The sequence below is a fragment of the Paramormyrops kingsleyae genome, chromosome 3 (assembly GCF_048594095.1).
Source record: "Paramormyrops kingsleyae isolate MSU_618 chromosome 3, PKINGS_0.4, whole genome shotgun sequence".
In the NCBI taxonomy this organism is placed as follows: domain Eukaryota; kingdom Metazoa; phylum Chordata; class Actinopteri; order Osteoglossiformes; family Mormyridae; genus Paramormyrops; species Paramormyrops kingsleyae.
The window spans coordinates 10,011,202-10,028,333 of NC_132799.1; the positions used below are offsets into that span (position 1 = coordinate 10,011,202).

Sequence of the window (17,132 nt, forward strand, 5' to 3'; positions counted from 1 at the left end):
GCGTCTTTGTCTTTTCACACTTCAGACCCTCCGTGCACAATATCCGCATTCTTTCTCAGTGAGCACAAAGCTCAACATTCAGTGCCACCCCTTTCGGTAGTGCTTTTGGTGTAAAGGAGAAGGCAGTCGGAAACTAGTCAATCACTAGAGAGGAAGCCAAAGCGCAGTAGGCCTAATATCTCACTCTAATTTTGAACAGTGTTATCTAATCTACTACTCTTACTGCTTTTTGCATGCATCAGTAGCAAAAAATGAGGATACAGAGAATGAGAAAAAATGTTACACTTCAAGAAAAAGAGTTTACCACCTACATTTTTAAGAAAAAAAAATATATTTTGACTAATCCATTTATCCTCAATTATAGGCAGACTGATGACAGACAGACAGTTACAGGAAGGGGTGCACATAACTGGTACGCAAGTATGCATTCGCCGTATAAAGCGATATGTGCTGCAATTTCTTGTCACAGAACAGCAAATGTGTATTTAAGGTTATGTACAGTTGTGCTGTTATGACAAGAAATCACTGTTTTATAGCCTTTATTCCATGAAAGAAGTACAAATTCTTGTGCATGGTAATTTCTTGTCATAACAGCTTGGAAGCTATAAAATAAATATGTACTGTATTTGTGCTGCTATGACAAGAAATTGCTGCGAGTACTGGTTTTACAGCGAACGCATACTTGCATGCCAGTTATGTGCATCCCTGGTTATAGGTGTGAATGCAAACATCTCTGCCACATGTTCCTCTCATAACACTGGGAACCAGGGTTCATCTACTGCACTGACAGGTAACAGATGAACAGATGTAGCTTCATCCTTTATTCATAAACTCCTACCTTCCATTGAGGAAAGTGGTATTGGTAGACTGTTTGCACACAAAGGCCTCTTCCATAGAAGCTAGTGGGAAGCCACTACTAGAGAGCCCAGAGGAAAAGCTGGTAATTGCTATCACACTCTTCTGCAGACCCCTGATCCCATCCTGGACGGCTAGCATGCGGTTGTACAAAACTAGTTCTGATCTATCTTGTGCATCTGCATATTTCATTGCATTTAAATACTTTCCTAACTAAACTTAGTCGATTTTTTTTTATACCAGGATAAAAAGTGTTGGAAAATTAACACTTTGTAGTATGCAGTGTGCGTGGGTTATGTATATATTGCATTATGGGACCAAATGTCCCCACAACGTGATAAAAACCTGTTATTTTGATGTTATGGGGACAATTTTTTCATTCCCCACAAGAGGTAATTGAATTTTATAAAAATCTGTGACTGCAATCAAAAGACTAAAAATATTGCATTTACTTCTGGTAAGGTTTGGGCTAAGTAGGGGTTAAGGTTGGCGTTGTTGGGATTAGGGTTTTACCCATAGAAATCAATCAACAGTCCCCACAAAGATACGAGTACAAAGATGTGTGTGTGTGTGTTGGGGGGGAGGAATATATATATACACATTACATTGTGGGGACCAAATGTCCCTACAATATGACTAAAACCTACTATTTTGACCTTCTGGAGGATTTTTTACATTTGCCCTACTACCCAGAATCACATGAATTCACAAACATAAGTATTTTGCCACAAAACTTGTTGAAGAGTCATCCCCTAAAATTTGACGTATCCCAGTAATGCTTATTCGGCCCAGCTAAAACAAAACTGAACGGAAATGGAAGTCTTACCAAAGCAAAACTCAGCCTTTGGTCTTTGCTTAGTGGCATCACTGACCTAAATGAGATGGAATATCATGAACCAAAGGAATCTTCTTTTTAAAGGTAAAAGAATGACACTCTTTAGGTAGCAAAATATACAAACTCACCTTGGAAATATAGGTGAGCTTCAGTGAGCCAATGAAGTCAGTCCCTATGGGCAGGTTCTAGGAGACAAAGTGAAAATACTTATGAGGATGACAAATGATACAACAAAATAGCACTAACTCCCATTAACTGCATGAAGCATTCAGCTAACAAAAAAAGAAACACTGCATCTGTAGTTCTTTGACTTCTATCTATCAAAAATAGGCTATAGCTCTTGGAAGGGCAGTTCACCTCAAAACTCAAAAAAACTGCTTAGAGGGACTTTAGACCTATATATCCATGAAGGTTGTTCAGCTGGGAGCTGCCTAGTTTTGGAGATATCGATGGTAGAAATGTCGGTCTTGTCCCGAATATAACTGGAGGGAATGTCATTCTTTCTGTGGCGTTTAAAGCAACACAAATTCATTTGAAAAATTCAACAACAATGTCTCTTACCATAAATCATGACCTGTTTACTTAAGATAATCCACAGACTTTGTAGTGAGCAGTTTAACATAGTAACTATTCTCTTCTACCAAACTCCACACACCAATCGTATTACTATGGAAAAGAACAGGGCGCTCATGCTCCCCTAACATTATATAATTTTAGGAATTCAAGAGCCTCTGTGAAATGCTGACTCCCTCGAAACTGTCAGGGTATCCATACCCCTCCGATGCCCCTGCTAGCAACTAGGAAAATGAAACAATCCATCCATCGGCACCCCCCTGCCCCATCAGCAAATTTTATCATCAGGGTAAAGGCGGGCACCCTTTTGGTACTGGGAACCAATCAGATCGGTGCAGATTGAAAAGAAAATCAGTGGTATTGCCCATCCTTATTGTTTACTTCCATGTAGTGATCATGTGACCAATCAGACAGTGAGAGGTTGTAAGTAGCGGGATCAAATCAGGGAAGGGCCACATGTTCAGTAGTGACCAATTAGAGAGCTTGTAGAGTTAGTGTTTTCAAAATATAGCAAGGGGAACCTAGCCTAAATCCATGCATGCTGATTTTTCATAAGTTACACACATATCGCTCCTTTCCATTCTGTTGTAGGTCATCAAAAGATGGATATAACAATAATATATTACTTACTGCATATTAAAATTAATGCAGGGTAGTTTTCTATTTCGTAAACCAAATATCAGCAGAAAATACATAAAACCTCTAACAGTGAGGAAACCATTACATAGCATAGACTTTTGAAATACATATAGCTTAATATCCTTTTTCATTCATTTATGAAGTTGGATATTTCACTGAAACTTTGCTCAAGAGTACATCAAAAAGGCACCTCCTGGCACTCTAAGCTAGAAAACTTGCGGTTACAAATTTAAAACTACTTGGAATGCAGGCTCTTCTAAATATTCACTCACCCACCTCCCCAGTGGGGAGATCTGCAAGCCAAAGTGGACAAAGGAGATGCCATGATGAGTAATAAACTTTTTTCAAACATTGTGTTTTCGATTTGCCTCATGGCATTTTTTTAACCAGACAGCAGAAAGCAGTTCTGTAGAACTGAAACTTTGTTGCCATGTGAACAGAACCATAGTGAGTTCAGCACACCCTACTTCAAAAGATCATAAGATTTGAGTGTTAGGGGCAGGCGTGGGTGGGTACTGACGGGATATGCTGAATACTGAAACTCGATTCTCCCAAATGGAGCACAATGGTGACATGCAAAAGCGGTCTGGTTTTGCAAAAGGGTCAGTCTTTCAAAGTGACAGGGTCAGTGTCTGCACAGATGTAATAGGTTCCTTAGAACTTTCATTATGACAAGATTACTGTGGGGAAACCACTCTGACAAGTCGGCTAGCTTAGCAGTCTCCAGACACCTTATACAGAAACCATTTTAAAAGGGATTCTTTAATCAATTAACAGCTTCAGGTGTCACATTACTAAGTTCATACTGTCCAGCCTAAAGTACATTGTGGAGGCTTGGTTAGGCCAAGAAGCAGCTTATTAGTAATGATTTAATAAGTACAGCAACTTCACAGGAAATCACAAATCAGTAGAAGAGGAGGTGGGGGGGGGGGGGAGGTCTGGGGGGTACAGATCCTCGTTGGGTTGGCACATTTCCCAGAGCCCGATCCCCTACCCATAACTGTCTAGTATCAAGGAAAATGAAATTATCCTTGATTTGCGATTTTGACAAGTATGAGTACAGCTACACTAGAATGCTTCTTTAACTTCTTGCTCTTTCAGATATAGAAACAAACATACAGTTGAAAGTGAAGCCTGAGGCCCGAGCACAGGGTCAGGCCAATTATCCAGCACTTCGGAGCATTGCGGGGCTTAAGGGCCTTGTTGAAGGACTCAATGGAGATTAAACTATTTTAAAAATACTCAAACCGGTGACCTTCCAATCACAGGCAGAGAGGCCTAGCTGACCTCGGCACACACCACCCCCCATGATATAGAACACCGCTCACTGGCAGAGCCTACCTGTGGGTTGTCCATGTACCACACCAGACTGCCCTCACAGCTGTCGAGGATGAAGTAGCGGCGCAGGAACTTGCCGCTGTTCTCATTCTCCTCAATGTCCAGGAACCCGCAGATGCGGTTCTGCCGATCCACATAAGGCATCTCCGGGCCAGAACATTCCACCACAGCCCAGCAGACGAGATGGAGATAGGGGGCAGCTGAAAAGAGCAAATCATGTAAAGACAATGAAGGTGTTACCATGCTTTGTTCCTCGTGCTATACATCTGACCATGACTCATGGAGAATAGACTCCACTGCTTAACCCTGTCATGCTCCCCCTTTCCCACATGCATCTGGCAAAGCCCACACTTCCTGTTATTAGAAATCACCCAGAATGCATGTCCTTTTTACCCTTGATGTGAGAACCAATGAGGCATTACAGGCACACAATGCCAAGGTCAGATTTGCAGTATAAGAATTAATAACCAGTTGGAGGGCACGTCCTGATTCAATTTTGCTGAGTGACAAGAGTTAAAATATTTGTAAAGAGACTTGGCAGAATGGAGCAAGCACAATCCACACAGAAATCGTTTCAAATGTCAAATGTCCAGCAGAGAAAGTGAAAGTGGGAAGATGAAACGGTGTCCACAATATGTTTTGATTTTATCAGCAGTGAAAACCAGATTTACATAGTCCTGTGACTGAAGGGCAAAATAAGTTATTCTGACACTGGCTTAAAACCACTTCTTCCTTGCTCACATAGGTCTAATCAGACAAATGACAGCTGTGCCCACGCAGACCTTCCCTAAGCTATAGGAAGTCACTTTCTGTCACAGCTACCTCATGGTTGGCTGCACAAGAAGTTGCAGAGGCATGAAGTGGGAGATTTGAGGCAAAGCTTTGGTAGTCTGTGCAACAGTTAACTGGTCGAGGACAGAGCAAACACAGGGCACCAGATGCGCCCGTCTCCCAGTACAGAGTACGTGACACAATACATGGCTTGTGTCAGCCGCATAGCGACAACACAATCATTGCTCTGAATGCCTGTGCTTCAGAATAGAACAACTACTAGGAGAATTAAGAGAATATTTTTTAAAAGGCATACTTCACCCAAAAAGAAACCAATAAATATTCATTGAGAATCATGCTGTACAGGCAGATTATGACTAACCATGAAACATCCATCTTCTACTTTTCCAGTATAGGTTTGTGGGTGCTTTTAACTACTTTATGGCCTATAGGGTCACACAGGACCTGGAGCCTATGCCAGAGAGTATAGGGCACAAAGCAGGAGAACACCCTGAACAGCATGCTAGTCCACCACAGGGCATGCGTGCACAGATAAACACATTCACACTAGGGCTGGACAATAATTCGATATCAATATATATCGCGATATAATTTTTTTTCAATAACGGTGATACGATTTTTAAACACATTTCCGATATTTCGATATACATATATACTGTATCATATAATATACAGTATATGAATAATCAGCCTCTTTTAGTTTAAATGGAAATATATTATTGTTAATAAGCTGAGTCTGAGAGTTTTATTTAGTTGATAGTTTATTTCACATTTCTTGTTTGTAAAGGCTAAATACAAATAAAAAGTGAACCTTATTTTTTTTTGTACCGTTTTTATTAAAAAAAAAAACTTATATAATTTTAATAGGAGGAGCCTTGCAAATTCAGTTTGCAGACATCCATTGTGTGTGTCCTCGGCAGTTTTTTCCTGAGTCTTTTTAATATTGTCCATATCGATATCGGAATTATATCGTATCGACCAAAAGTAAGAAATATACCGTGATATAATTTTTTGCCATATCGTCCAGTCCTAATTCACACTTAGAATCACATAGTAAGCAATCCAGAAACACCAATTAGCATAATCACATGTTTTTCGACTGGAGGAGAAACCCAGAGGAAGAACATACAAGCTTCATATTGAAAATGGGTGTGATTCAAACCCCTGACTGTGGAGGGGAGAGGCAACAAGGGCTCATCAATGGGCAACCATGAAACAAGGTGGGTGGATCTTTTGGGAGACCTGGCACCAAGCGCTGTGACAAACCTATAGATCTCAGCCCTGTTTTGGTTTATGCTAAGAAAGCTGAAAAGCCTGAATAAACCTGTAGTGTCGTTTTAAAATGTTGAATTGCACTGATATTGATACTGAAAACTGAATAAGGTGTGTCACAGTTCAACCCCGGAAGAGCCACTTTTCCAACACTTTGTCCCTTCCTATCCATTCCAACAAGGAAGTAGGCATCACTAAAACCAGCACAACAAAGAGCAAACTGCAGGAAAGAAAAAGTATGAACATCATTCACCCAGCAAGCCCCAAAACATGAGCACTTCTATGGTGTTTAAAAACTCCAACCACTCATGGAAGAAAATAAAGTAAATAAATAGTGTAGAGCCTGTGCTTCAAAGTGCCAGAGGTATGTGAATATTAAAAAATAACAGGATACACATATCAAAGACCATAAGTCATAGAATGTATGCCAATACTTAAAAAAAGACAATGACAACATAGAACAGATGAGCCAAAATCAGATCTACAAAGCAATTAACTCCCAAAAGACAGGGTAACACCAGATCTCATTTCATTACAAATATTTTTAACTGATGAACACTATAAAAAATCTAAATATTCACAAAAAAAATAGCCTCGGTGATGATGGAAGAAGGCAGTGACTATCCAGCTTTCAATGTATACTAAATAAGTCTCCCAACCATTGTCCAAAAGATATAGGTATCTCCAACTCTGAAAACATCTTCAACACCCACCAGTAAGAGCAGTGTATGGGAAATGCCCCCTGCAGGTAGAGCAGATTCACCAGTATGGATAACTATACGCTTCCAAAAAAAAAAAAAAAAAAAAACAGTAAACAGTCAAATGAATAAATCAGAGATGACATATGCACACTAAGAAATATCGGCACAAGGAAAAGCATTCTCCATGTACAGCAGAAAATATAATCAGATGGGTGAGATGGAGGCACAAACAGAGGGACAGTATCATTCTTAACCAGCATGTCAGGCAGAAAGGTCAGATATCAGCAAAGGTCAGCAAATGGGCCCAATCCTGCAGCTGATTTAGAGTCCAGCTGGCAACAAGGCGAAGTTTCTTGATGAGAGCTGTGTAAGATTGCAGTGTGAGACAGCTTTGTCCTCCAGTGAGTGACCAGGCTATAAAACAGAATAAAGGAGCGTAACAAGAACCCAAAGGCTTGCCCTGAACAATGCTAGTGCCAAATAATGGCACATTATTGCCAGTGATATTCGAGACAGATCTCTTTATAGCTCATATGCAAATAGAAGAACATGCTATTTAAACAATGCACTGCTGTATCATCTGGACTAAATGGTGGCAAAGCGAATAAAATAAGGAAAGAAAAAAATCATTTTAATGACTCATCCAATTCAACTTCTATTCCTCCCTCAGTTTCAACAGAAAACATTTTGAAAAGGATGTCTTTGTTTTGCCCAGCAATGCCGCTTTGTCTCAAGTTTGCTTCGGAGGACGGCCTTCTGTTTATAACGGGCTAGAGTCCATCAGGCGGCTAACACACTGCTGAACAGGGTCAAAGCATGAGAAACCAAAATATCAAACTGTGACTCAAATTATCCGCCTTACTTGACTTGTGACCATTAGTCAACACATTTAAAGCTGAAATACTGTCTATTAGATTACAATAATGACAATTCAGAATAAAAGTTCAATATTAAATGTCCTCACCTGGCAAGGGGGACAATCAAATGAGAAACACCTAAATGCATGAAACAACTAAAATTACTGCAGCAAAGGTTTGGCAAGACATTTTAAAAGAAGACACCAAGAACTAAATACAAATGATTTTAATTTGCATAAATGCTTAATTTGCATTTATCCAGTGCTATTATCCAGAAACATTCTTCACTTCATTGCACCAGTATTTATGTGAGGCACTGCATCCCTTTCTGAATACATTAAATTGCATTTGTAATCCACATCCATGGCCATACGATACTGCTGCTCTCTGCTTATGCTTTTGAGTCTGCACCATTTAATCTAATGTATTGCCCTCGTCTGAGATCCTTTTCCTCTTTATGTGTTATTTTTGACCATATTACCAGTCATCATCCATAACTTGGGGCATGGTTGCATAAAGTAGGACGGCATGATATCCCATTGCGATTTAATCAGGATTATGCAGCGCATGCGCAATAATCACCAGGGCTTTAGGTAACGGGTAAAACATTTGTCCGGATGGCGCCTTTTCGGTACTATACGGACGATTACTTATGCCCACAATTTGGTAAGCAGATTAGTAGTACACCTAAAATTTTAATAAGAAGCATATTATGATGGCCAAAAGTTAGCAATCTGTATAAATTCAGTTTACCCATCATCTCTAATGAAAACCCAGTTTCAAGACATTTGGTTGGATATTTAGCTCAAAATGCTTTGACAGTCTTTAGATTTCAAGGAGTTCATATGTTCAAGGCCACCAGTAGAACCAGCAAAGTGATAGCATTACAAAACCTCGACTGTGGTCTGACTGTAGAGAGTATTCTTTTCTTTGAAAGATTCATTTTATTGTCTGCAAACAAATGGCTGATTTACATTTTTGAACAGTTCAGATTTGATTTCCTCAGTCTACAGAACATTTCCTAAGCAAGGCTTGTTTAAATAAATTCAGCAAAGTATCGCTCAGCCTGGCCCGTCTGAGTTTTCATTTCAGTGGTGGAGTCCTCCAAGGCTGTTACCATACACCCTTACTTGTTTAGAGTCCTGTAGACAATGTGGGCTGAATCCATTGTTCCAGATCTCACAGGGTCAGATCTCTGCAAGTAGTGTGCAGGGCTTTTTCAAAGCCTCCTCAAAATCGCCTGTGCAATTTTCTGGTAAATCCACATTCAAAGAAGTTCAATACAATTTCAAGAGCTGCACATTTCTTGATGACATTTCTAGCTGATGCCAAGGTCTATAGAAAATAATGTGTATCGTTGAAGCTTTACTTGTCTTTTGGCTTAGCCATCTTCACGAACATTATGTCACTTGCTTAAGAATTACCTTAGGTGATGTAAACAGCAATCGAGAATCAGTTTGGTTTATCAAAGTGAGGTGTACCTTGTTATTTCAGATTTTTTCCTTTTATCATTTTCAGTTCCAGTTAATTAAAATGTTCTGAATCACACCACTGTGTATGTAATATAGACTAGTTTATGAAAAGTTACAAACTCAGATTTGCTTCCAAAATTCATAAACATTTTTTTGGCTACTATAATACTTAACTATCTAGGTATCATTGAATGATGTTTAACTAGTTGTGTCCTTTAGAAGAAAAGTGAGAGAAAAAATGAAACACTGCTGTTTTTGTTCATCAGCATTATGCGACAGAACTAATGGTTTGAGTATTAAACATTATAAAATGCATAATGTATAAAGTCGTTATTTAATTATAGATAAAGCAACAACATTCAGTAAGTGCCTTCCTGATTATACGACTGTATAAAAAATCATATTTTTATGTAGAAAATGTACTGATGAAAAATGTGAAAATATACTGGGGAAAATCTGAAACCAGTTTCTCAGCTAAGAGCAAAACAGTGACATCCCTTAATGGGAAGGGAGGAGTGGCATACATAAGAGGTTGAACGTAGCAGGCAAAGGTCATGAGAACGGTATCTGACCGTAAATTAAAAAAGAAGCATCTGTGATGTTAATCATAAGAAAGCAGTAACAGCAACATCAACAGAACAAGAACAATATATTTGTTCAGTGTTATTTCATCGGCCAGGAAATAAATATGACAATCTGACAAGTCATATTTTGATGTAGCATTGTTGGTTAGACAAAAATACCATACCTGCTACAGCTAATGAAAAGCAAGGCTTAGGCTGACAACATGTCCAAACCCTCAGAAGCCAAGTAGTTTTCGTGCAAAGATAATCTCGCGTTCTGACAATCTCCCTTGCAGGATTTTGTGGTTACAAGAAATTACTGTAACACCCCATCCACAATGACATTTCAACATATCGGATCATTCCAGTCAATATATCAACAACTTAACGCTAATTTACATGTTACCATATAATTCAACTTTGCTATTCTGAATAAATAACGTAAACATAAAACACAGTATAACTTCGGTATTAACCTATAAGATGTGTTTGCTTCTTGCCTAGAGCATACAAAGAATGGGTTATTTTATTAAGACTGGCATTGGCTACACTGAAAAGTGTTTCTCCATTTGAAAACTGTTTCCTTCATTGAGTCCCTTTTTTTCTTTGTACAATGCTGAAAGAGCTGAACTTACTAAAATCTTAAATGTTTAAGGAGGACATACTTCCATGCACATACTCAACCAGGAAAACAAGTGAATCCAGCAAAATAAGAGGAGCAAAAGGAATTTAAATAAGGCAATGATTGCATATTGAAGGCAGAGAAAGTATATTTTCAAAGTAAAAATGAAATACCATAAATGCATTTAAAAAGACAAGAAATACACAGAACAAATGCATAAATAAAAATACACATGATGTGGTGGAAGACTAATTACATAAAACATTAGGGCTCCCACACAGATGCAGCTCATATATTTAATGAATAACTACCCACCATGCATAAGGTCACCAATAAAAAATTCTGCAGAGGCTTGGCTGCTTACAATAATGGCTTGCGTTGCTGCAAGGCAAGAACTGTGACATGAGAACTGACTGTTGAGCTGCTTTTGGCAGGAACCGCAGTTACCAAGGCAGCTGAACTTTTTCAGTTTTTTCAAGTTTTACTGTTTCATGAGTAATGCTCCCTGCATGATACACAGAGGACTAAAAATACCATCCGCAAAGAACATTGTTGAGCTGAGGCACATACCTAAGGATCAAAATATGCATTCATTCGAATTTCAATATAAAATAAGTGGTAAGCAACTGGACAACAGTCAGCATTTTTTCATTAAACTTGGAAATGAGCCACACTCAGTGGCTGGGGTGGGAATCGGCAGTGACCGCCCAAATCAATATTATATCGATATATGTTTGCTGATTTAATATGTTTCACAATTTAACAGATTTTGCAGTCAGGTCTACATTTAAAGCAAAGACAAGGGCTGTTACATGTATTCATGCACAATGAAACAAATTAATACATTTATTGACACGGGTGAAACCTCAATTCACAAGTAGATGTTCAACATAAAAAAACATTAGGCTAATTGTGACTTTGAGTCGGTTACAACTAGTGCTAGAGAGCTCCGAAAGCCTCGCATATCACTTAAATCAGGAGTTTGGGAACACTTTGGCTTCCCAGTAAATTACGCCAACACCAGAGTAGTTGATGAGACTAAACATGTCTGTTATACCAGAAACACATCCAACATGCTAACTCATCATCAGAGTGTGTACTTTTTCCAGGAAATTCAGGCTAGGCTTAAAAAATATAACTAACGTGAAGTTCACATTACACAATTTCAGCCCCAATTTTCTGCTTGCAATCACCGACAAAAACCCCAGATCGGAGTTTGCTTGACGCTCGATTGCTCGATCGCCATTGGTTCAAAGACACGACCAGACAGAGTTGCTGATGCGTTGCAGATGCCCATCAGATATTTAGCAGGCTCCCCGCATGATACACATACTGTACTTAGCAGGCTAAAGATTTGGATGAATATACAGTTATGCGACTGCCAATGAGTGCAGTGACAAGCCAATGAAAGTGCAAGACACGGGGTGAAGTGAAACCCAAGGGAGGAGTTTTAAAAAAGTGTAAATCATTCAATTTGTTTAGAAACTGTTCTTATTGTTCAGGGAAGAGGTACAGAGATATTCAATGAAAGTTTACATTTCACACACTTCGTAATTACTTGTGGCTTTAAATTGAGATGCCAACCCCCACCCAGCTCGGCAAGACTGCAAAATACAGCAACAGCACTGGTTTGGAAAATACCGCCAAAATATGTATACTGTACCGCAGTATAAATACAGGCTGGAGCACATTACGTCATCAGGAGTATATCAGCCATGCTGGGTGGACACTCCACACAGCAACACACAGAGAATGAAGTACAGTAATTCTGTAGTTCTCATTTCTTTTTTGTGCTTTGGACAATTAGGAAAATTATTGTGTGACGATTTTGATTTTCTTGTGCATCACTTGTCGTGACACTAACGATTTGTTTAACACCAATAAAGTAGAGACTCCAAGAGTTTTCTAATGGTAGGTGACGCTAGTGATATTTTAATTGCTGATCAAAACTTTCACTTTGGATTCAGAGCAGCTCATAAATTTTTTTTTTAAATAATGGAATACATGAAGGTGAACTAGTTCATTTTAAACTGTGTGAACTGAACTTTGAGCTAGTTCTAGTTAAGTGGGAACTTGCAGAACACTTGAGAACTGTTGATGGCAGTAATATTATTTAAAAGGGGACCTCTAAGTTTTTGTTGATGTATTAATTATGGAGATCGATCAGACAAAGCTGGAAGTACTTAAGTAATAAGCAGTCATGCTTTTTACATTGTTTTTAGAAAGCTGAAGTATTTAAAGTAATACATTTGCCTCAATATATTTCAGCCCTCTTAAAGCTTACATTTTTTACCATTTTGTAGCTTATAGAATTACTCACCACCACAGCAGAATGCTGGATTTTAACAATAGTCTGTCGTGCTTTCGTTCCCTTTCTACAACACTGGGGTTACTAATTGTCATATTATAGAATATGACAATACAATATATACACAATAGAATAATATATAATATAATAAAATGCCTTTGTCGTCATTGCACACAACAGGTACAACAAAATGCAACAAGTGTCTCCCTGATGTCATACTATTTCAAAACATAACCACATGCTAAGTTTGTTAATTAATTTTTAATGCTTGCAATGATATGTAGGAAGGAGTTAGATCTGTCCTAAGGTATGTGTGATCAATAGACAACTAAAATAAACATAACAAAAATATGCTGAGACAAAATCTTTGGCTAGTAGCCTGCTGCATAGTGTTTATACTTAAACACTGTTATCATTACTTACAGCTTATCTCTTTAAAAGCATTTCTAGGAAGTTTAGAAAGAGAAGTAGCATTTATTAGCCATAAAACTAGATTCGCTGCTTTCCAACTATCGGTATTAGGCTATTAGCCAATGCAGCAACAATCAGCCATTAATTCCCTTTAAGGTGGTAACCCATGTTGCTTTTCCCACCTGCGTACTAAACAGTTAGAAAAATGTCTGCTTTTAACGTCGTTAGAAATGCATTTTTGCAAACATCGCTCTGTTAAAATCTCTCAAGGAAGGACCTACTAACAACCATTTCAACACAGATTTGACTGCTCACCTTAAGGTGAGAGAGTTAGGAGTATGAAGAGTTTCTGAAAAACAAAATCTGTTGCAGTAAAGAAGGCTGCAGTACTGCTGAATAATATTAGGCTGTTAGTATCGCAAGCATTTCATAGCAAAAGAAAATTCAGTGCAGACAGTGCAAAATCAAAAGATATCACTCGGAAGTGTAATTATTCACACTAAATGATAAATAAAAAATTATAAACATTACAAATGTTTATAAATTATAAATGTTACAAATATGTAAGATGTTTACTGTTATAAAATATAGTACTCTGGGACTGCTGTATGCCAGAGATGATGTTTTCCTACCAAAAAATAAATACATTTCAAAAATATGAAAAAGTAATTTGTTAATCAGTTTCAGTTTTTGAAATAATCAACTATCGCTATCTGCCCGAAGTTTCCTTTTCGGTGCATCACTAGCTTATAGTCTTAGCAAAAAACTATTTTCTAGAGATGTGTGATATATCACTTAACATCGGTATCAACCAGTATTTGTTAGAAATCAAGATATCGGAATTAGTCCAATGTAGAAATGTAAGTGCATGTGTCAATTTTAGCTGATATTTAAATTTTATCATTAATCAAAGTTAGCAGCACCAGAGCTAAAGACAAAATTACTAAAATAATGGAGATAATTGCATTGGCCTGAAAATACAGGCCTGAAGATCGTAGATGTTTATAATTCATTATTATATATGGCCCCCAGATTGATATTTTCTTTTCCATAGAGTAAAATAAATGATGTCACGTCATTCGAGTAATCGGGCCCGGGAAGCGCAGCAAGATTTACCCCCCAGTATCGGTGATATTACACAAAAATATATCGGTAGCGGTCAAAATTTACGCTTCAGTACACCACTATTTACGAATAACGATGGTGGCTTAGGTCATATGTAAGGAAAATGCTTAATCATTGGTGGAAAATATACTAATAAATGCACAGCTCACACGCGTGAAAATAATGTGCTAGGTACAAACACGCAAGCCAAACGCGTGGTAGCCATGGTACAGGTGGGCTAATGCAGTCCAAGCTGTGCATTATGCTTTTTTAAAATCGCTCCAAGAAGACAATCACTCGCTGCATGTCATGGTTCTACACCACCACAGCCGTGCACTTAAAAACTGATATTGCACAGCTTTTCATGCATTAATCCTAACTTGTACTGTGAGCAATAAGCTGCATAGTATTTCACTACTGTAATTCAGTCATAACGCCCCATATCCAAAACCTGACTCTGCCCCTCCCGCTGTTCAGGTTGCACCTCCCTTGCCAGAAGTTTCTTCTTCACTTCTTTAAGTTTGTGAGGGAAATACCATATATTATACATTTAATGCAAAAAGACAGAGAGACAAATAAGTCACACACTGAACACACTGCCATATATTACACATCAACATGCCATTCGTTAGTCTAAATGAAAACACTAAAGATGTAAAACTAAGAGAACGGGGCAGATGATTCATGGCCAATAATACAAATTACATGAAAAATATTAATAATAATCTATTAAGTCATAGCAGTATTGGCCTACCTTGGATTAAGAACAATGACCATATAGCATATCCAATACCAAGGTGTTTACTGTGCTCACTCCACAACCAGCGATACCGCTCACCTGGAGACTTTTCATTGTAATAATGGATGGATGACATCAACTGTGCTTGCCACTGAGCAGTTGATCTCCTATAAACATTCATCACAAGGTGGAAATTCAATTCACTCTCATAAACAGCAGTGTATGAGCCAAACTCACCATCCTGTGCCCATAACATTTATTGCACTGGCCCGCACAATGACAGGAACTGTTCTCTTTTAATCATGCCATATATGAATTTCTCTTTTATGTTTCACTGTTAGATTTTCTGCTGCCTACAATCCATATAAATCTTGTTCATGTAGAAACACTTTTTATCACACCACCATGGGGTGAAGGGGATGTTGGTGATCTACATGTCAGAGTCTATGCATTTGCTACACTATATATTTGATCTGAGCTTTTCAGTTGAGGAAATCACAAGCAAAAATAAGTCACCTAGGAAAATGTACCTCAATTACACAGAGCTTTTAAATTCTGAAATCCCTGAATGCCAAAAACCATGGTAAAACTTCAGTCAATTCATATAATAAATTGCATTACCTTTTTAGTAATAACATTTGCGTTTATATTATTATTTTATACAATTATAGCCATAGTTACAGATTTCTTTTCCTCATACAAAGCATATACAGATAGATAATTCACAGTCATTATTGTTGTATAGATACTCTCAACTCATGGAAAAAATTTTGTTCAGCTGGTGTTGAATTAGATTGGTTGGGCCAAAGTCATGTTTCTCCACACCAGGCCAACTCCACACACACACAAAACAAATAGCGGGCTTTCACAGTAAAATTTCAAGTAATTGAGTACGGCTTTCATCTTTCTGTTATGGCCTTTGAGAAGAAGGTTCAGTGGCTCCAAAAACCTCTGTGTATCTCACGGAGAGCAAGACAGGATAGGAAAACACACAATTTCCTTAGGGGATGAATAATGTATTACTATTCTATTTTATTCTATTATCGTGACATAATCTTATGGCATTAACTCTATACTACCGGTATTCAACATTGGATGAGTGGTACAGAAACAGGCCATCCCTTTTCTGCTAGCCTTGGCCCGATGAGGTTATTATACTCAGTGGCTAATTTATTAGATATACCTGTTCATTAATGCAAACAGCCACCTCTTCCAGAGAGTGAATCACATGGGGAAAGAGATTCATTTATGATGCTTCCAAGACATGGAATGGCTAAGATGCCTGATCTAAATGATTATGAATGTGGTTTGGCGATGGGTGTTAGACATTGCGGTTCCAGCATCTCAGAAAGTCATTCTTCTGGGATTCACATGCACTACAATGACAATAATAATAATAATAATAATAATAATAATAAGGCCAGATTTGTAAAGTAAGGCCACAATTCCACAATTCATCCACCCTTAAAATGGTTCTGGAGCAAAAAGGGAATTGCACTTGGTACTACCTAGGTGTCTCTAACAATGTGGCCATTCTTGAGTGTAAGTATTTATGATCTATGACACAGCTTCCATCAAAGGTTGCCTTCTACTGTATGTGGCCATTAGCAGCATGTGCTTGTTCCAGCTTAGACGTGTTACCTTTTTCCCGATTATTTCTTGCTTCATACCAAATGAGTGATTGTATGTCACACACAGACAAAAATGATGTTAATGTGACATGTATATTATATAATCACACATCAATATGCATGTTTTCTATACATTCATCTTTCATGACTGCATATACAGTACAGGGTCATGGTGACCCAGGAATCAAAGGTCAGGAAACAACCGCAATGGGCTGCCAGACACTCACAGACGCAAAATCATACAGTAGGAGACGATCAGAGACACCAATTCGCTTAACCAGCTGTTAATGCATCGAAGGAAAAAAAGCGTATTTTGAGGAAACTTTTACAACACTAGAAGAACACACAAGCTTTATAGACCAAGTCAAGTCTGTTATATGCTATGGTGATTAACTTTCATTTAAAGTATTTTAAATCATA

The 17,132-nt window shown here is 38.1% G+C and overlaps 1 protein-coding gene across 6 annotated transcripts in view; it reads right to left on the reverse strand.

Moving 5' to 3' along the window:
- LOC111859089 (pleckstrin homology domain-containing family A member 1-like) overlaps positions 1–17,132 on the reverse strand; it is a 30,212-nt gene that overhangs the window by 10,997 nt on the left and 2,083 nt on the right. For all 6 annotated transcript variants that reach the window (XM_023841476.2, XM_023841467.2, XM_023841495.2 and 3 more), the window contains exons 2-4: positions 4,244–4,440; positions 1,819–1,875; positions 1,682–1,727 (exon numbers count right to left, since the gene is read on the reverse strand). In XM_023841476.2, coding sequence (XP_023697244.2) covers positions 1,682–1,727; positions 1,819–1,875; positions 4,244–4,384 — 244 coding nt within the window. In that variant the 5' untranslated portion in view covers positions 4,385–4,440. The remainder of the gene's footprint in view (positions 1–1,681; positions 1,728–1,818; positions 1,876–4,243; positions 4,441–17,132) is intronic.